This window comes from Lissotriton helveticus, chromosome 4_1, assembly GCF_964261635.1.
Source record: "Lissotriton helveticus chromosome 4_1, aLisHel1.1, whole genome shotgun sequence".
Lineage (NCBI taxonomy): Eukaryota > Metazoa > Chordata > Amphibia > Caudata > Salamandridae > Lissotriton > Lissotriton helveticus.
In genome coordinates, this window is record NC_136063.1 from 415,783,171 (window position 1) to 415,804,488 (window position 21,318).

General features: G+C 44.8%; 1 protein-coding gene across 1 annotated transcript in view; it reads right to left on the bottom strand.

Annotated features, from left to right (window-relative positions):
- The window catches only part of SPAG1 (sperm associated antigen 1), a 906,455-nt gene that overhangs the window by 662,181 nt on the left and 222,956 nt on the right, over positions 1 to 21,318 (bottom strand). Inside the window, exon 8 of the mRNA XM_078686952.1 lies at positions 6,385 to 6,515. Within this exon, the coding sequence (XP_078543078.1) occupies positions 6,385 to 6,515 (131 nt within the window). The remainder of the gene's footprint in view (positions 1 to 6,384; positions 6,516 to 21,318) is intronic.

Below are 21,318 nucleotides of genomic sequence, written 5' to 3' on the forward strand. Positions count from 1 at the left end.
TAGGGCAGAGCTGTAAGTCTTCTTGCTGTGCTGCCCTAAGCCAATGTGAAAGGGCTGGAATATACTGTATTTATGAACTACGGTGCATTCCTGTCCTTTTCCTTGTGTTGACGCACAAATTGCTGCGTAGCACCAACCTAGACAGGATTGTTTTTTTACAGGAAGGGGCACCATCCTTCACATAAACAATCCCAAAAGGTTTTTTCCTCTTTCTATTTGAGCTGCAGAATGCAGCACACATGAAGAGGAAAGAATGAGGAGAAATCAAAGGATTTCTCCCCGTTACGCCTCCGTTGGGAAGGCGTCTGTTTTTGGAGCTGCCCCAGGTTTCCTTGATTTTGTAAATATGGGACAGCATCAAAATCCATAGGTGTTGCGTGGGAACCCCACGCAAAGCCCATGGAACACCTACTTGACGCAGAGTTAGGCAACGCAATGACTTGCGCTGCTATGTCTTACTCCATATCTATGAGGCCATGCAAACCTATGCAGGGTGACTTTGTAACGTCTCATGGGTATGGTTCAGATGATTCCTCTGGCGATGCAAGCCTCTTATAAATAAGTCACAAAATATTCTGTACATTTTTTTGGTCTTTCACCATCAATAATGGGCAGCGTAATGAAAAACAAATTTAAAAAGTTGGTTCTTAGTGGGAAATGCACTGAAGGACATTATGAAACCTATATTAGTTAATGCATTGTAGAGGTCTATGCTTAACCAGAGAGCCATAGAATTAAATATTGATTGGTGCAGTGGAGAATACTAACATGTATTTTTACTGCTACGAGGTCACAGCCTATGACAGAAAGCACTGTGAATGTTTAAGTCATTGTTTTATACTTGCCGTATACACAGTTATGTTATGTTATACAGGGTTTTGTAGCGCGCTCAAATACTCAAGAGTGTCCTGGCGCGTGCGCAGACAGTGAGAAAGTGGGCAGAAAAAATAAAATTACTTAACCATTTTGAAGAGGTACGTTTTTAATGTTTTTTTAAAGCGCTTGAAATCCTGAGTGTGCTGAAGCTCCACAGGAATGGCGTTCCAGGCAGCAGCTGCTGCTTTCACAGAGATAGACTGGCCACCTAAACACACACAGTGTAAGATAGAGTAGTGCAAAACGTGCAAATAGTTTACCAAATTAAATAGTGTTTCCAAAATGTAGATTTTAGTAACACCAGAGCATAAGAATGCATTTTTTTTTTACATAACTGTCCCTTCAACACCTCTTTAGGAGTACTAAGGGTTGTGTAAAGCCAGTTAAAATTAAAAGCAAGCACTTCACAGCCCAGTTGTTAACTCTTTGCACTACCACTCAAAAAAACAAATCTTTGCCATCACAAAGCTTGGAGTTATTTGAACAATTAAAGCCAGAACCGGGTCCCAAGCACCCTTTACACTTGCAGATTAACTGATAGGCACATTTGCATTTCATTCAGGCAAGCAAAGAACTCTGGCATGCAGGCTTTTCCAGCACTAGAGACTCAGTTGATAAAACTTCATCTGATAATGATCTAAATTAGCTGTCACAGAAAAGCTTTCGTTTTCCAAAACTAAAGCAAATGTTTTTGATTTTGACAAGTGAAGCTGGGGAATGTGCGACCCCCTTCTCAGGACTCCAGGCCCCCCTTGGGGGTCGCACCCCACAGATTGAAGACCTCTGCCTTAGATGGATACGGTAGCCTCAAGATAGGTTGGTAGGGCCTTACATTTATAGGCCTCATTTTTTAGAAGGGGAAAGCCCACAGTTTCCTTCCATATGGTTGAGGAGGAAGCTAGCTCCAAAGAGTGATTAAATATTTTGGTGACATGGGGCATAAGACTGATACTGACAGAGAGAAGATGAAGTTTGGGCAATGATCGAGTGGCGATCCTGCCTTAACTTCAGTCATAACTTTTTCTACCTGCTCTCCTGAGAGGGGGGCCAAAGTGGCAAGATGAGCCTGAGCCAGAGGATGGGGTGGCATTGTTTCCCAGACTATATTATCTCCCTCTGGCTGATTGTTAAAGGATGTATAGATTTTGATCACTTCATCAGTGAAGAGCAGTAGCTCACAGTTGTCCATTGTAGGTGCCATAGTTTGAGACAGGTTGGTGGGTTTTCAGAGTTCTTGAATTACTTTGTATAGTCCTTTGGATGAACTACCGTTGTCTTGGATTGTTTTTGTATAGTAATTTTTCTTTGCATTTTTTTAGGGCACTGTGGTAGCTTTTCAGATCGACTAGGTAGCTCTGTCTTTCCTTGCTGTCCTTTGACAGTCTCCATTTGTGTTCCTGGTTTCTACACTTTCTTTTCATTAGTTTTAATTCTAATGAGTACTATTTCTCGGATTGTGCTTTATTGTTAAATTTACTATCTAGTTTAGGGGTGCACTGAGCAAGTGTTTCCTCAATTTCTTTTTGCAGATGCTCAGCTTCCGCTTGAACAGAATTAGTGTAAGGCGTAATAGGGTTGTATTGTGAGAAGTGTGAGGCAAACAAGTTGAGGGTGGTTCGTTCCAAGCTCTTCTCCCTGACAGAAACCCTGTTCTTGTCTGGAGTAGTTTAACTGGTATGCTAAAAGAGAAGGAGATTAGGGTCCTTGACAGCGATTTGATATCATGGACGTAGGTTGTCTCAATGTTAGAGAAGAGTAGATCCAGTGTGTGTCCAGCCGTGTGGGTTGGTCCTCTGATCCACTTAAGTAGTTGCATTATTGCCATATCATTTTCCAGATGCTTGGCCCCCGGGTTAGTGGAGTTTTCATAGTGAATGTTAAAGTCACCAATAACTACAAAGTGTTTCTGTTTTAAGCAGAGAGCGAGAAGTTGAGATAGCAAGTTTGCGCGGAAGTCTGGATACTGGCCAGTAAGGTTGTAAATAACAGCCTCTCCGAATAGTTTGGGTTCACCTCTGGACATCAAGAAACCTAGAGTCTCATGTGTGCCTGTCTAGATAACTGCTTCAGGAATGCAGATAGGGTGCTCTTTAAATAAAATGGCTGTGCCCTCTCATTGTTGGTAGAGCTAGGGCAATATCGGGGGAGTTGTTGTCGTCTAGCCATTTTTCAGTAATAAATGCTCGATGTGGGTTTAGGTCATCTAAGGTCTCCCAGATCTCAATACAGTGTTCGGGTATTGATCTAGAGTTAAAGAAAATACAGGTCAGGAGGAGGCTGTTAGAATTGGTATCTTTCTCTGTAGACTGGGCATATGTTACTTGACAGCTCCATTTGCAGTGGCAACATGAGAACATGCCATCCAGATCACTAGGAGATCATTTCGCACAGCACATGCTGGGTTCTGTGTATATGCCAGGTCCAAAAGCATATCTCTTGAGTAGGTGCAATGTGGCATTTGATTTGACGTTAAAGGACCAGGGTTTCTGGTCCCTGGGCCCGTTCGGGTCGGAGGGTGCATATAGGCTTGCCTTCGGCGCACCAGCGGCGCGGTCGCCCCGCGGCATTGATTTTGTACTGTGGCGTGGTTGAGCAAAGTTGTTGCTCCTCCCCCAGCGGTGCTACCGGTGACTTGCTTTTGCGCTGGAGCTACGTGGCAGTTTTTTTGTGCCCTCCCAATGTTGGTAGGTGCACTTTACCAATCAAATTCATCAACAGTACAATTTATAAAAACAGATAGTGCAATTACAAGTAATGCTTGTTAAAAAGATGTGCAAATGATGTAGTTTAAAACAGTGGCGTCACTAGGGGGGTGCGGGGGGTGCGGACCGCACCGGGTGACACCAACCCATGGGGTGACACCAATCTGCACTGCAGCCTCGCCTCTGCTCTCACTTGACCTTTACTGTCGCTCCCTGTGCAAGCTTGTTCCTCATGCTGTTCACACTCGCCAGCGTCTCGCAGGAGTGAGAAAGACAGAGAGAGCTAGAGTGAGAAAGACAGAGAGAGAGGGAGCTAGACAGAGAGAGGGAGCTAGAGGGAGTAAGATAGAGAGAGAGGGAGCTAGAGGGAGCAAGACAGAGAGAGAGGGAGCTAGAGGGAGTAAGACAGAGAGAGAGATAGAGTGAGAAAGACAGAGAGGGGGAGCTAGAGTGAGAAAGACAGAGAGAGAGGGAGCTAGAGTGAGTAAGACAGCGAGAGAGGTAGCTAGAGGAAGTAAGACCGAGAGAGAGGGAGCTAGACAGAGAGAGGGGGCTAGAGGGAGTAAGATAGCGAGAGAGGGAGCTAGAGGGAGCGAGAGAGGGAGCTAGAGGGAGCAAGACAGAGAGAGACGGAGCTAGAGGGAATAAGAGAGAGGGAGCTAGAGGGAGCAAGACAGAGAGAGAGGGAGTGAGACAGAGAGAGAGGGAGCTAGAGGGAGTAAGACAGAGAGATAGGGAGCTAGAGGGAGTAAGACAGAGAGAGAGGGAGACAGAGGGAGCTAGAGGGAGCAAGAGAGAGGGAGCTAGAGGGAGTAAGACAGAGAGAGAGGGAGCTAGAGGGAGCTAGACAGAGAGAGGGAGCTAGAGGGAGCTAGACAGAGAGAGGGAGCTAGAGGGAGTAAGAAGGAGAGAGAGTGAGCTAGACAGAGAGAGGGAGCTAGAGGGAGTAAGAGAGAGGGAGCTAGAGGGAGCAAGACAGAAAGAGAGGGACCTAGAGGGAGTAAGACCGAGAGAGAGGGAGCTAGAGGGAGTAAGACAGAGAGAGAGGGAGACAGAGGGAGCTAGAGGGAGTAAGCCAGAGAGAGAGAGGGAGCTAGACAGAGAGAGGGGGTGCTAGAGGGAGTAAGACAGAGAGGGAGCTAGAGGGAGCTAGACAGAAAGAGGGAGCTAGAGGGAGCTAGACAGAGAGAGGGAGCTAGAGGGAGCAAGGCAGAGAGAGAGGGAGCTAGACAGAGAGAGGGAGCTAGAGGGAGTAAGATAGAGAGCGGGAGCTAGAGGGAGTAAGAGAGAGAGAGAGAGGGAGCTAGAGGGAGTAAGACAGAGAGAGAGGGAGCTAGAGGGAGTAAGACAGAGAGAGAGGGTGCTAGAGGGAGTAAGACAGAGAGAGAGGGAGACAGAGGGAGTAAAACAGAGAGAGAGAGGGAGCTAGACAGAGAGAGGGAGAGCTAGAGGGAGTAAGACAGAGAGAGAGGGAGCTAGAGGGAGCTAGACAGATCTAGACAGAGGGAGCTAGAGGGAGTAAGACACAGAGAGAGGGAGCTAGACAGAGAGAGGGAGCTAGAGGGAGTAAGACAGAGAGAGAGGGAGCTAGACAGAGAGAGGTAGCTAGAGGGAGTAAGATAGAGAGAGAGGGAGCTAGAGGGAGCAAGGCAGAGAGAGAGGGAGCTAGAGGGAATAAGAGAGAGGGAGCTAGAGAGAGCAAGACAGAAAGAGAGGGTGCTAGAGGGAGTAAGACAGAGAGAGAGGGAGACAGAGGGAGCTAGAGGGAGTAAGACACAGAGAGAGAGGGAGCTAGACAGAGACAGAGGGAGATAGAGGGAGTAAGACAGAGAGAGAGGAAGCTAGAGGGAGCTAGACAGAGAGAGGGAGCTAGATGGAGTAAGACAGAGAGAGAGGGAGCTAGAGGGAGCTAGACAGAGAGAGGGAGCTAGAGGGAGTAAGACAGAGAGAGAGGGAGACAGAGGGAGCTAGAGGGACCAAGACAGAGAGAGAGGGAGCTAGACAGAGAGAGGGAGCTAGAGGGAGTAAGACACAGAGAGAGGGAGCTAGAGGGAGTAAGACAGAGAGAGAGGGAGCTAGAAGGAGTAAGAGAGGGAGCTAGAGGGAGCAAGACAGAGGGAGAGGGAGTTAGAGGGAGTAAGACAGAGAGAGAGGGAGCTAGAGGGAGTAAGACAGAGAGAGAGGGAACCAGAGGGAGCTAGAGGGAGTAACACAGAGAGAGGGAGCTAGAGGGAGCTAGACAGAGAGAGGGAGCTAGAGGGAGTAAGACAGTACCTAGCGCCGTACAGTTCCGACAGAGGTGGTCCATGCGGTAAGTCGTGAGGGGGTGACACCATGAGTTACCCGCACCGGGTGACACCAACCCCAGTGACGCCACTGGTTTAAAAACTGTTACGAACCGAATCTGAATAACTTTGTCAGGGTGAGGCAGAGTATGCAATCCTTACGGGTGCTGCGCCGCTGTTCCGTTTCTGTACTGTGGCGTGGTTGAGCAAAATTGTTGAAACTCCCCCAGCGCTGCCACGGGAGACTTCCGTTTTTACGGTGGCGTGGAGCTAAGTGGCAGTTTCGTGCCCTCCCGATGCTGGTGGGTGCACTTTACCAATCAAATTCAACAGTACAGTTTATAAAAACAGATAGTGCAATTACAAGTAATGTTTGTTAAAAAGATGTGCAAACGATGCAGTTTAAAAACTGTTAAGAACCTAATCCGAATAACTTCGTCAGGGTGAGGCAGAGTATGCGATGTGTCATAATACAGAAGTTTGTTTAACACCATCACGTAATGTCATTTTAACGGTCTTACCTTTTACATTTCCAGGGTGCAGACTCAGTACTTTTTCACAATCATTCAAAGCATTTTGCCAGTTCTGTCTCTTGATTTCTGCTTGGGCTCTGTTATTATATGCAGCTATGGTGGGCTGGGCTGATATACTTCTAAGTAAAGAAAGTACAATAGATCAATTGAGTGCGGTCCGATTTAGACTGTGAAAAATAAAATGCAATGACCTTATTTATTGGAATGCCTTCATAAATTATATAAAATATGGGTTTGGGCATACTTATATGTACAAGACAGAACATGGTATACCTGAATTACATGTTGTACAATTACGCCTCTCTGGTACTATACTCCAATGTTAAACCATGAGTATCAGGAGCGGGGCAAAGAATTAAAATGTGCCTAAGAATACTTTTTTAATCTATGGTGTTACTTTTTAACTGTTTGATAAAGAAGAATGCTCAAATATCGTCAGCAGCAATTTATGCAAAGAACAATCCATCAAGAGATGGTCAGTTTTTGAACTGCCTTACCTTTCTTTGCTCCTGAAAACCCTCGCAAGACCTGACCGTCTCCCCGATGTCCTCTAGTGCGATTAGTGTAAAAGCTTAGTGCCCTCGTAGGGTGCACATCAAAAAATTGAGGACTACGTTCAAGTCCAAAGGTGGCATCACAATGGGTAGTGACAGAAATTAATATTGCACACCTTTCAAAAATGTCATGACAACAGGATACTTAAGTACAGAGGGCTGATCGGGTAACTGCAAAAAAGCTGAAAGAGACAACAGGTGACTCTTAACAGTGCCCATAGTAAGGTCTTTCAATGACAGGGATGGGGAAAACAAAAAATCTTCTGACACCTTGTAAGGGGTCAATATGTCTGGTGCCGCACCAATCCCCAAATTTGTCCCAACAATCGGTTTACACCTCGCTGCCAAGAGGAAATCAACAAACTCCAGGGGGAGGCTAAAAGAGGTCAATTGCCACTGCTTACTCTCCAAGCATGGAGATGTAAATTGTTTAAGCCTGGGTTCAGTACCCTGCCCTGTTGCTGTCAGAAGATCTCCCCCATTGATCGAAGGACAGATGCAAATGCCAAGGAGTTTCAGGTACCACACTCTCCTGGCTCAATCTGGAGCCACTAGGTTGTCCTGGTTAATAATAATCTTCAGAACTCTGAGCAGGAGAGGACGCAGTGGGAAGGTGTATAGGAGTCCTAATCTCTACTGTAGAGGGAATGAGTTTCAGAGAGCGATAGCAGCCTTGGAAATCTAACACACAAAAGTGCAGATATTGCACATTCTCGGAGGTGTTGAAAAGACAGAGTTCTCCATATTGTCGGAAGACACCCTGTGCCACCTCCAGGTGCAATGCCATTCATGATCTACTAACCATTGGTGGCTGAGTAAATACGGCAGGTAGTTTACCACTCAAGATAAACCTGTGCAGTCCAGTCAATACCAAAGGCACAGAGCCTCTTGACACCGAGTCCAAGAGCTCAGCCCTCCCTGCTTGCTGCAGTAAACATAGCAGTAGTGTGAGCAAGCATCTGCTTTCCTCTGATGGTGCACAGGAAGGCCTTTAACTTTAATAATAATAATAATAATCCACATTTGTAAAGCGCACAATCACCCGTAAGGGTCTCTAGGCGCTGGGGGCCGTCGGGAAGATTAAGCGAGCTATTGCCCAGAGTCACATGGTGCTGAGCTAACCTGCTGCCGGAGCCGGGGATCGAACCGTGATCCCCAGATTCCAGCGTCAGTCGCCCTGGCCGCGGCGCCACACCTCTCCCACTTTAACACCAAGTGAGTCGCCCTCAACTACAGCACAGAGGCCTCTGATCTCCACCTCTCCCAGATGACCTCCCCAACCCACTAGTGATGCATCAGTGGTGAATTAGTATAGTGAAAATATTAAAGTAGTTTGAGTGGTGGATATGTTAGTCAAGTTATTTGAATTGAGACGGATAGTGGAGGGATAGAAGAGGGAAAAAGATTTGCATTTATATAATGCTTGCTACCCTTGATGGGGTGTTGAACTGCTTTTTCGCAAGTAGAACGCTCCTTCGCAACCCAGGAAGGATTAGTGGTGAATTAGTATAGTGAAAATATAAAAATATAAAATATAAAAATTTGTGAAAACCTTAGGGGCACCGGTGAAGCCATAAAGAAGCACTATGACTGTGGGCCTGCAAGATGGTGTTATTGAAACAAGCATCCTGCAGGTGGTATTCAACCATCCAATCTCTGGGGTCTAAAGCAGACAGTATCAGGGCTAGAGGGAATATCTTGAATATGTTCTTCCGCAGGAAGGCGTTGAGAGGGCAGATATCTAAAATAGGCCAAAGGTCTCCATCCTTTTTCATCACATGAAAGTAGCAGGAGTAACACCCAGTTCCTACTTCCGAGGCTGGAATCCTCTCTATGGCCCCTTTGGCCAAGATGGCCTGTATTTACTGCTACAAGGCAGACAGGTAGTCCTTTGTCAGCTGCCCTAAGTGTGGTGGAAGGTGCAGGGGATAGTAAGGAATTAGAGGATATAGCCTCGATGAACAATTTGAAAGACCCACTTCCAGACCTGGAGGAAATATTGGATCCTCCAACAAAGTGACTGTGTGCCAGTAAGGACACATTAAAGAGGTTTTTCAGTTGCTGGAGAGGCAAAGACTGAGCTGCATGTTGTCCCTGCTGTCCTTACTTCTCTCTGTAAGAACTGTGGCGTCTACCACAATAGAGCTTAAAGCCTTACTGGGCTGCCAGCGATGGCAAAATAGAAAGCCCCAACCATAGACATGGAGAGGGAAAAACGGATAGTGGATTGGTCTTGTGGGATCAGAAAGGCCCAGGCAGCATGCTTTGGCTCTGCTCTAGTTCTGCCGACCCAGGTAAGAATCAGTTGTTCACCAAAAATGGTAAAGCCGACAAACAGCATGCCTGATAAGGATGACTAGACATTTCTGACTAAGCCTGTAGACCTCATCCTGGCATGAAGACCCACACTAGTACACTTCACTCAACCCAAGTAGTCAGGTGTGTCCATGCCAGAACATATGACAAACTTATCAGCACGTTATTAAGAAATCAATGGATTTGTGCAGCACTCTCTTGCTTCTCAAGTTAATCAATTTGTAGTACAATACTCAGGTGTGTAACGCTTGGGTGCTACTGGGTTTCTCCCTCTGACCAAAGGGAGTCAAATAATGTTCAAATTCAGCTTGCACTGTTAGAACTGTAACAGGGTCCCCAAAAAGCACTCCTTTTGGGAAAATTCCCATGAATTTTCAATTGTAGGTAAACGAAATTCAAAACAATTCTCTTTGTTGTTCTCCTTGTTTATTACAAAACCATGTTACGTCACAGTGGTTATCAGGAATGTCATCTTCACGCATTGATATGATACATATATTCCAAAGTTATTTTAGGTGCATAAAATGGAACAACTTTCAAGTTAGGATTTTAGGTTGATGCTCACAATGCATTTCGGAACCAAGCCCTTCATCAGGAGAACGTTTTTGATGCTTAAATAATTCTGAGCGGTGAACAGCGAGTCATAAACGTTCAAGAAAAATTATCCATGGCATTCAGGAGTCGATATATTGTGCGTTACGACTCGAGAGCTTAATCTGCAACCGCATCCCGGTCGAAACCGTCTACCGAGTCGATGTTAGACCCTATACAAGTTCAAGGGTTACAGAGAGCAATGAGGGTGAGTCCGCTGGCAGAAGTCTCATTGGCAGAGCATCAAATCCTTGGGACCTTAAGACATTCCAGAGCAAATCAAAAAAGAGCCAAAAATGTGCAGCATGCCTATCTGCAAGGGACGCCTAAAGGTTGTCCAGAACACCCGGTAAACTTGTGTCACTGCATCCCAAAGGGCATGAGAGAAAAAGCCTAATAGGCAGCTGGCATTCACTGACCTCAGGGCGAGGCTCATAGATGAGAATTTTTTTTCACCAATTTTCTCTAACCTTTTCGATTCACGCAGTGGAGGGAAAAACGTTTGGACTGATCTAGCTTGTGGACTCCTTTACCAGTAAGCGTAAGAGCTCTGGCGTTGAGTAAGAAAGGCTGGGTCGCCTGATGCGGGACGATGGCGATGAATAACCTGCCTATTAACAGATAGGTTTGAACATGGTTTCGACCACATGCCTAAAAGGATATCCAAATAACAGACTAACATGTCCAGCACTCAAATTAATTTCATATTTCACTTTACTAAATCACCACTAATCCTTTATGTGTTCCTGAGTAGTGTGCTACTCGCCCAAAAAGCACTTTAACACCTCATCATGGGTAGTAAGCGCTATATAAATGCATACCTTTTTACCTTTTCATCCCCTTCACTATCCTTCTCAATACAAATAACTGACTAATATATCCACCACTCAAATTACTTTCATATTTCTCTGTACTAATGTTCCACTAACACTGTATAAGTTCCAGAGTAGCGTGCTACTTGCCGAAAAAAACACTTCAACACCCTCCCCCCATCCGGAGTAGCAAGCACGATACAAATGCAAACCTTTTTGCCCTTCTCTATCCTTCTCAATCCAAATAATCTGACTAACATATCCACGACTCAAGTTACTTTCATATTTTCACTATACTAATTCACCACTAATCCTTCCTGGGTTGCGAAGTAGCGTTCTACTTGCGAAAAAGCAGTTCAACACCCCATCAAGGGTAGCAAGCATTATATAAATGCAAATCTTTTTCCCTCTTCTATCCCTCCACTATCCGTCTCAATTCAAATAACTTGACTAACATATCCACCACTCAAATTACTTTAATATTTTCACTATACTAATTCACCACTAATCTTTTATGGGTTCCGGAGTAGAATACTACTCGACGAAAAAGGGCTTTGATGCCTCGTCAGGGGTAGTAAGCACTATATAAATGCAATTACAATACCATAACAACTTAATTAAATGGTAACAGGGTCTATGCAGAAGCTGATCAGGTTGTTGTACCTCAGTTAGCACATTAGCTTTAACTTTCATAGTGAAGAACTGAAAATCCAGACTGTTGCCCTAAGCATAGTAATTGCAAAGGATGGACTCTCCTAAGTGGAAGAGCCATGGGAAGGAGCAGGGCCTGTATCTGTTGAAGTGTCCAAACTACTGGCATATTGAAGTTCTTCATATCAATTTTCATCTTCATACTGTAATGTTTGGACCCTACTCCATGGTAGGGACAAGGTATCTGAATCTGAAGGATTGCCTATTGATTGCATAATGGTTCGGGCAAGGCTCAATCTTGGTTGAGGTCATGACGGATTCTACTCAGAGTCATTTCGCACGGTGGTCTGCACATCTGCTCTGACATCGACATCACCATCGATGTCAAGGAAACTGGGACAGGGGTTTGTGCTAGGAACCAAGTGAGCAACAGAGTCGATGTTAGACCCTTTACGAGTTCAAGGGGTACAGAGAGCACTGAGGGCGAGTCCGCTGGCAGAAGTCTCATTGGCAGAACATTCAAATCCTTGGGACCTTAAGACATTCCAGGCAAATCAATAAAGAGCCGAAAATGTGCAGCATGTCTCTCTGCAGGCCTCTACTTACTGCAACGTTCCTGATGGACCAAGAAATTCAGGGTGCAACAGTCCATACACAGTTTAAACCCCATCATCTTAGGGGGTGACATGTTCCTTGTGCACTGGTACATTTTGAAGAGATTTGTGGTCTACTGACAAAGAAGTAGTTCTGGATCCATGACTGAAGGCACGGAAAGAAAGGCACTGACTTCAGCATGCAAGGATGGCACATATTTCTGTCTCCGTATGTCACTTTCTGAGTGGAATAACGTTGATGGGGAGCCGCAATACACTACCCACCAGCACACAGGAGTACTGCTTTTAAGTTCTTAGATCTAGTCTGATTCCTGGAGAAGGTTCAAGGGGTGAGGCATCGGCAATTAGAAGGATCCTTCATAAGAATAATTTATGCACCTTCAGTAACATTGCTTCTGATGGAGCCTAAGCATCTGTAAGAGCCCTTCTATGAATCACCTTTCTAGACATCAGACTTTATCAACAATCTTTTTGTAGCAGAATTGATCCAGTGGTATTTAATGCCAATATGCAGCTCCAGCTGCCGATCAGCAGAACTGAGTAAGCGGATCCATATAAGGCATGACCATATTTTTTGTTCTACCAACTTTTTTGCCCTTCCCAGTGGCTAAGGAAAATGACAGACCCAAGAATATCCATACCAGAACAACAAAATAACACCGTCAACAGCAGGGAAAGAGGAGAACAATTAAGAATCTCTGGGAAAGGGTCATCTCCATTAGAAAAAAAGTACCAATCACATTATGGCTGAGTTGTCTGTTGCAATCAGCAACTGCTTCCTCCTGAAGTGGGGGAAATTATCTGAATGAACAAAAGACAGTCTAAAGGTATAACAAGATTATTTGTAAACTCCTATTTGGATACGTCCACAGTGTTGGTAACTGTAAGCATGGGCTGGGATGCCGGAACAGCTCCTGGTTCAAGACAATTTATTTGAAGGGCTAGCCGACCACTGCAATGGATGGGATGGAAAGATTTCTTAAGAACTGATTCTATTGCACCAGGTGATTCATCTGCAAGAGACTAGATTGCTCATCATGTGGCCTTTGCTGTAGGTCAGTCATAAACTGTCAGATCATTTGATGAGAATATTGTCCACTATCTCAAAGTTAGGAAAGATGAGAACACTGTGCCATGTTCAAAACTGCTCCTTTAAAGTGAATTTTCTGCAAAGGCATCAAGGACAATTTGCTTTCATTGACAAAAACACAAAGCTATGCAAAATGGTGATTGTACTGTCCAGGTGTTCTGAAAATAGGTGTGGAGATTTGGCTCTGATCACCCATTCCTTTGTATATAGGTAAATATGTATATCCTAGAAGTGAAGGTGGACCACCATCGCAGCAATCATTTATTGAAACATTCTCCGGCTACTGATAAAAGTCCAAAGGGGAGGAACTGCAAATTGGTTCTCTAATGGTATGCCCTGATGCGGGCATGTTTGGTCTAAGAACCTTAAAAAACATGGTACATAGAAGCGATAGGACAGTATTGGAATATATCCCATCTGCTCCTTCGAGATTCTCTACAGAGCCCAAATAAGAACAGGAAACCGTTTTGCAGAGTTTCTGGTAATATCCATGGAAGAAAAAGCCTCTTACATTACGAAGGGCCCTGCTAAATATTTCATGCAGTCGTTCATGTGAAGTAAAGAGTGAGCTTTGGTATAGAGTGCCTTCTGAACTAGAAGAGAATTAATTATTCGTCAATGGAAGACATACACGCTGAACTCCACCCTCTAGATCCCCTTTGCAGTGCTAATAGCATCCTTCATTTAAGTGGCGATACTCCCTTTTTGTATTAGGTGTAGGAGGAAATATGTCTTCCTTGTACTTGAAACTGCCCAATAATAGCCACTGAATATGTGTCAAAATGAAAAATATTTGACCCGTTGCCTCACCTCAGCAGCTTGGAGGCTTTATTTGTGCTAAGAGAGAAGAACAGTCTTCTGGTGCATTAGACTTCACTTCTGGTACCCTGGACAATACTTGAACACAAACAAACATCGATCAAAGTAACAGTGAGTTGTTTCAGGATTAGAAGCATTTACCCTGCAACCTCATTGCCTTCAAAGATGAACCTGCAAGTTTTATTTAGAACATCTCCCACAAGTTATATTTCATATCCTTAGTTCTCACATGGTTTGAAAAATTCAGGATAACGAAGGCAAGGTCTTTTCTCTTGCTGGGGATGCCCTTACCTTACACGGTCAGATTTCGAGCAATCGTGCATTAGCCATTATGTGTTGTTTTCCAAGATTACCAATATGAAACCTCTAGCTCTGTAAAACCATGCACCAAAGCCTGGATTTCCACTTGCAAGAACAGCAGTCGGGAGCATTTTATACTGGTGCTTCACGGGTGAAGCTAGAGTTTCCCAATGCTTATTGCAAAAGGACTATTTTTAGGATACTTCGAACTAACCTCACATGACCATCTAGGAATGCACAGGAACGATGACAATAAAAGATATTGGCAGCTAAAAAAACATCTTCCTCAGGCTTGGCTCTGCTCCCTTCTAGGGGCTGCAGTGCCCATCATTTGTGGGGTCCATAAAGGGATTCATGACAGACATGGGCAAGAGATGACGAAGAGAGTAATTCTGCTACCTACTAGGATAATTAAGGCAAAGTGTTAGAACTAAACGTGTGTATGGAAGAATGCATCAAAATCATTCAAAGGGAATGAGCCAACAGAGTGTTCCAATCAGCTTTCAAGTCTTGGATTCCTGGTGGTGGCTTATCCTTGTACTCCAGTGTGTAGCATTACACCCAAGATGTAAATACAAACCAGAAAAGTGCCTGAATAGCAAAATCTGTGATTGTTGGCCAGGTGATCAGTAGTTTAACCTGAATGAACATTGAAGAGTACTAAAAGCTGATGGGTACGTAATGAACAGTCAAGGTTTACAGGGTGGAGAACTAGCATTTTAAGAAAAACTGAATGATGCCCGGATACCCGCCTAGGTAATGTCGCTGAAAAAGGCATTGGCTCCATTCTACTTTCAAGTACTACAATAAGCGAAATAACTTGACTCCATGCCCTCATCCCCATATCTTCTTCACCATCAATGTTAAGCAAGTTCAAATTTAAGAAGGGCCTCAGGAACCATTGGTTCTGAACCTACTGCCGAACAAATCTGCTTTTTCCTGCTCCTCTAGCGATAAGTGAAGCATTGCACCTAGCAGATGCAGTGTGAGCCTCTCTGAGCTCTGGAAAAATAGTGGTACTGCAGAGTAGCCAGAAATTCACAAAGAAGCAGGATGACACTGCCTCATAAAGGCTATAGACAGTGCCACTGGAATTATGTGATTCAGCAGCCAAGGCATCTTTCACATTATTATTAATGTGCAATATTTGACACATAATCCACCATCTGCTGCATCATCTGCAGATTTTAACAACAACAAAAATGTCTAGTTCAAAAGGATCATAAATAACAAAAAATGTGGCGACGTGTTCCTGCGTAATGGATAACTCATCGCAAAGATTGACTAAACATCGTTCAATTGCTTATTGACATGTTTAGGTGTTAAAGTAGTGCAAGCAATCTTTAGCCAGACAATATTACCATGTGTAAAAATGTCAAAATAACGTAGTAATACGAACACAAAATATGCCGCATTACACCGAATAAGTTGCGTTTTCTTGACACATAATTTAGTCCTCCCCTGCCTCATAATTCGAGGAGCCCTAGATATAGAGCAGATGCTAACACCCAGATGAATAGATTTTACCTAAGCCAACTGTCCTGTTTGGGAGTGATATGACAAAAGCCTACTCAACTTCCCTACAGCTGGCACTTTTAGAGGGAGGTGCGTCTCTCACCCTGTACCAAAAACGTGGATTTAGTAGAAAGAAACCACCTAAAATCGAGAAGCAATTGATCAAACTATTATTTTATCTCATGAATCATAAAGCTACACAACCCACAGGCGAGAACTGATTCGCTTCTGAATGATCACTGTAACCAGGAAGAGATTAAGCATGGTCTCTAAAATCAGCATCAGAAAATCTGACGCTCTATGTGCCACACCGACTTTCCAGTCTACATTAATAACTGCGTCCAACAGATCAGTGTAAAACACATAATCTTATGTGGATGTAAGCGGCTTCATACCCTGCCTCAACAACAGAAGATTCGATAAAGATCTTAGTACTATCTCAGAACACAGAAGACCTACCTGACTGCATGGCTCGTAAATAAACAGGGGCCTAGGCCATAAACTGTTTGCCGCAGACCAACAATTATAAAAGTGAAAGATCCTAGAGAGTAGGGCTGGAAAATCTCCCCCGAACTCTGTTCATGTGCACCCTTGCAGATGAAAATAAACTGCTTCCATCAATAGCTTACATTTCTGCTTTGGCATTTAAGCAACTCTTAAAACAAAGTACAAGGAAGCTAAAACAATAAATGTACACGAAGTGCGAAAATGTTCTGCCTCCCAACACTGCCAGTACTTAGGATGACACCAGCACATTACAGAAACACTAGTCCTCTTCCATGAAACAAATGTCCAGGAAGTAAAGTTTCTGCAGGGGCGTCGGGTAGATGGAATACAAAGCCAGGGGGTTTAAACAGCACCCCTGCTGGATCATGTTTTACATTTTGCAATGCAGTGATACTAGTCTGTTAGGAAGCCACTCATGACCAATAGCTGAGCGATAACCAAGAGCAATATGTGCTTGTAGAAAGTGAACTGAAAGTTCCAGCTTTTAGCCTCTGCTTCTATTTGAGTTTGCAGTGGTAGCTCAGTGTAAGGCTCGGAGATTACAAACCTGTGTCACTGGAAAGGGAAACATCTACCATTATTTCTGGCCCAAACTCTGTGACCAGTCTACAGCCTGGTGAAACCCCAGGTCCTCAGCCTCTGTGAGGTACTGCTGGAGCACGTACTAATTCATCCGAGAGAAGATCGTTTTCATAAGGTCCTTGAATCGAGATGGTCGTCTGTCGCCCCTTTCCCCACAGTATCATGCTACAGCACATTTCTGTACACCATTGTATTTATTTTCAAATAGTTACAACCACAGTGTAGGAATAAACTGAAAAGTTTACGCTTAAACAGCATGCATTATCACGGAAACACACTTCATCTAATGTGTCAGTCAAGCGAGACAAGGGATTCCCAACCAATTTTCAATATACCACTTGGACCATAAAACATGCAGTGGTTCTCCATCCATTCCCTTTGATATCCCATCATTCATCACTCTCAGGCTCGGCATTCGTCGTTGAGGACCAGCTTTTTTCTCATTGTGTGGGACATGCACGTCCCTCTGACATGCCAATGACCCATGACTAGTGTCTAGTATTGACGGATAAAGAACCCATTCTTGGTATTCCCTCAATTGGTCTGTACCAATCATGGACCTACAGCTGGCTGCGCTCTGACTGCCGACAGTGCCAGGGTGGGCCTAATACCCTCTAACAGGATGCCCAACGTACACGGAGACCCACCTCTCTCTCGTTTTTTTTTTTTTTAAAACACCAGCCTACCAATTCTGCAAAAAGAATGCCCAGATCAGGACAGTACTACAATTCCATACTAAAGGTTGAAAATGTTCTACAAACGTGAATAACATAACTTTTATCTGTAAGATACCCACAAGTGCTGGTTTTTCTTACAGTGAATTCACTCACCATAATTAAAAGTATCTTCGATATAAATTTGTTCAGTGTTTATTAATGCCTTGAGCCGATCTACGAGTTGTAGGATTTGTGTAAGTGAAGACTGTCCTGCATCTCCTGGAGTTTTTCCCTTACAGGACAACCAAGGTTGACTATTCACCACCTGAGAGCACCACCCAACACAACTAATGTAAAAGAAAAGCATCTTGGGTTTTGGAGAACTATTTTTCATATGACTTCTCTCACCGTTTGAATCTAAAACGAACACAGAACCCTTAATTAATATATTTTGAACATTCATGACCACATGTAACTAAGACACCTCCGGTAACCCATGTCTGAGCATCCATCGGACATTCGAAGCAACCGAAGCCCAACAATATCACAACACGCCCCTGTTTCAATCTCACCTACAAATGGCCTCACTCTAACAGCGTGCACTAGACAGAAGCATCTCACCACCATGTGCACAACAGAGCACCAGAACTTAACACTTGGCAAAGTCCAATCCAATCAGCAGCACAATCACGCACCACGTCATCATACAGGAGGGAATATCAGCAGAAACAGAGCAGAGTCACAGGAACATATGCCTCCGGTCTGCCTCGAGATGTTTGTATTAAAGGCGCCATAGCCCAATCAAGAGAGAAACCAAAAAGTCCTTGGAAAAAGAAGATCCGGAGGTTTGTGGGTCTGCATCCTCTTCAGACCATGGCAAACTAACAAATGAGGTGCTTTTCCTTTTCACCATTGGACAGTGGTCTGATAGTTTTTTTATTTCGTTGCCCTCTGCCAGCCTGAACTAAGTTGGAGGTAGAGTCTAACACCTCGGCAGACACTTTAATTCAAGGCTCCTGGCCTTGGACCAGTGCTCTGAGATAGGAGAAAGGGACATGCATGCTGTAGAACACATGCACAATAAATCTGAAATGCTTGGGCTGGAGCTCGAACAATAGTGTACACCCTCCATCCGCCGACCCCAAGACGGTAAACATGTACTAAGGATCTGCCATAGAATGCGCGCGTTTCTACACAGAACGGCATCAATCACCCATGTAACAAACTGCGGACGCACTCTGTAACCAGAGGCACCCGCGTAAATCCCCTGAAAGGAGCTTCGAGCGGATAATGCATGCGGGGCCGAAAATAACTTCTCCGGCAGGATTACAGGCCGGCCAGGTCAGGCTGTGCCAAGCGCCCGAGAGGTGGAAGCAGACACTGGCCTCCAACATACCGCCTCAATGAGGCGCAGAGAAAACCAGAGGCGATCGCAGCACTACTACACACCTACAAATGCACACCACGGGACACGACAACACAACCAAGACCTCCAGCAGCAGGTTTGCCGAGCTAGACGGGCCGGGCCATTTGCAACAGAAAGAAAACGAGGCAATTCTCCCCTAAAGTCCCACTTAAAGAGAAGCCAGGGCAGGCACTCTGGCAGACTTCCAACAGAGCTTAGACTGAAATGCAAAGCGGACAATTAAGGACGCTGGGCCGGTGTTTTTTTGTTTGGGAGGTTAAACTGTTGTTGAAATTGTATGACAGTGCAAAAAAACAAAAAATGATATTTGCACTGGTTATGGTAGAATGGCAATCAGTGCAATTATCAAAGCCAGATTCTCCAGCCATAGATTGCCAATAAGATGAGACAAAAAACAAGCATTTACAATGCAACGGTTTCGCCTTTGTTCGAGTATCCTCCTTGCTGAGAGCTATCTGAAGCCTAACATCAAGATGCCAAAACAAAGGAGGAAAACAAAGGCCCACAGCTTTGTTCATCCCATGTATGAGAGAGTTAAGAACACACTGTATAAACGTAAGATGTATCTATCTGCATGAGTAATTGCACTAAAGACGATTTAAATGGCACTTTTTTTCTACTCAATTTCTTTTACAGTGCTAATCATCCTAAATTTAGGTTGTTACAGCACTTTACATCGAACACAATATGCAGGGGCAATAACTCACAAAAGTGAGTAAAACAATGCACTGAAAATGTTCCATGAGACAATGAGGGTTATAAGATGCAGCAGGGCCGGTCCTAGGACTTGTGGGGCCCTGGGCGAAAGGGAAGATGTGAGGCCCCTCTAATTTGCTTGTGACGTCACAAGAAGTGACATCATAGAAAACAGACATCACAAGACTATTGATCTTTGTCATTGCTGAAGAGACATACTGTTGATATCAGTAACATGAACTAAAAGATAAATATCCAAATGGAACAAAGATGGCTATTCTAACTCCCAGTTAAATATGCAACAGGGTATAGCGAGATGAAGTTGAATTCAGATACAAATACGTTTTTTATTCTTTTTGAGTGCAGCGTCATAGAGTGGAGTGCCGGAGATTGAAGTAGGGTGGAATCGGGTTGAGTGAGTTGGCTGGACTGAGGTAGTGAGTGGATTGGAGTAGATTGGGGTGGATTGGGAAAGAGCGAGTTGGAGTGAGTGGAGTGAGTTGGACTGGGTAGGTGGGGTGGATTGGAGTGGTATGAATTGAAATGGAGTAGGGTGTGTTAGATTGGTTTGTGGTGGGGTGGATTAGAGTGTGGTGGGCTGGAGGGATTGGTCTGAGTGGGGTGTTCTGAACTGAGGCGGGTGGATTGGATTGGGGTAGAGTTGGGTGGATTGGAGTAAAGTGGGGTGGATTGAACTGCAGTGGAGTGGGGTGGAATGAATGTGGTAGTTTAGACTGGAGTGGGGTGGATTAAAATGGGGAGGTAGGACTGGATTGGGGTGGGGTGGATTGGAGTGAAGAAGAGTGAACAGGTGTGGGGTGGACTGGAGGGGTGTGGGTGGACTAGAGTGGGGTAGAATGTAGTGAGGTGGTGTGGAATGGGTTGTTGTGAATTGGGGTGGGGTGGGTGGAATTGAGTGGAGTAGATTGAATTGCAGTGGGGTGGATTGATTGAGTGGGGTGGCTTGGATTGAGGTGAAATGGATTGGGGTAGGGTTAACTGGATTGGGGTGAGGTGGATTGGATTGAATTGGTGTGGGTTGGGTTAGAGTGTGGTGGGTCAAATTGGAGTGGGGTACATTGGATTTGGGTGGATTGGATTGGATTTGGGTGGATTGGATTGAAGTTGGGTGGATTGGATTGGAGTGGGTTGGATTGGATAAGGGTATGGTGGATTGGATTGGAGTGGGACGGAACTGAGTGGGGTGGATTGTTTTGGATTGGAGTGGCGCTGATTGGATTGGAGCACATGGTTTTGGATTGGAGTGGGGCAGATTGTTTTGGGTTGGAGTGGGGCAGATTGTTTCGGGTTGGAGTGTGCCAGATTGTTTTGGATTGGAGTGGGGCAGATTGTTTTGGATTGGAGTTGGGCAGATTGGCGTGCGGAGATTGGAGTGGGGCAGATTGGAGTGCGGAGATTGGAGTGGGGCAGATTGTTTTGGGTTGTAGTGGGCCAGATTGTTTTGGATTGGAGTGTGGCAGATTGTTTTGGATTGGAGTGGGCCAGATTTTTGTGCGGAGATTGGAATGGGGCAGATTGGAGTGCGGAGATTGGAGGGGGCCAGATTGATTTGGTTTGGAGTGGGGCAGATTGTTTTGGATTGAAGTGGGGCAGATTGTTTTGGATTGAAGTGGGGCAGAATGTTTTGGATTGAAGTGGGGCAGATTGTTTTGGACTGAAGTGGGGCAGATTGTTTTGGACTGAAGTGGGGCAGATTGTTTTGGACTGAACTAGGGCAGATTGTTTTGGATTGAAGTGGGGCAGATTGGTGTGGGGTGGGAGGATTGGAGTGT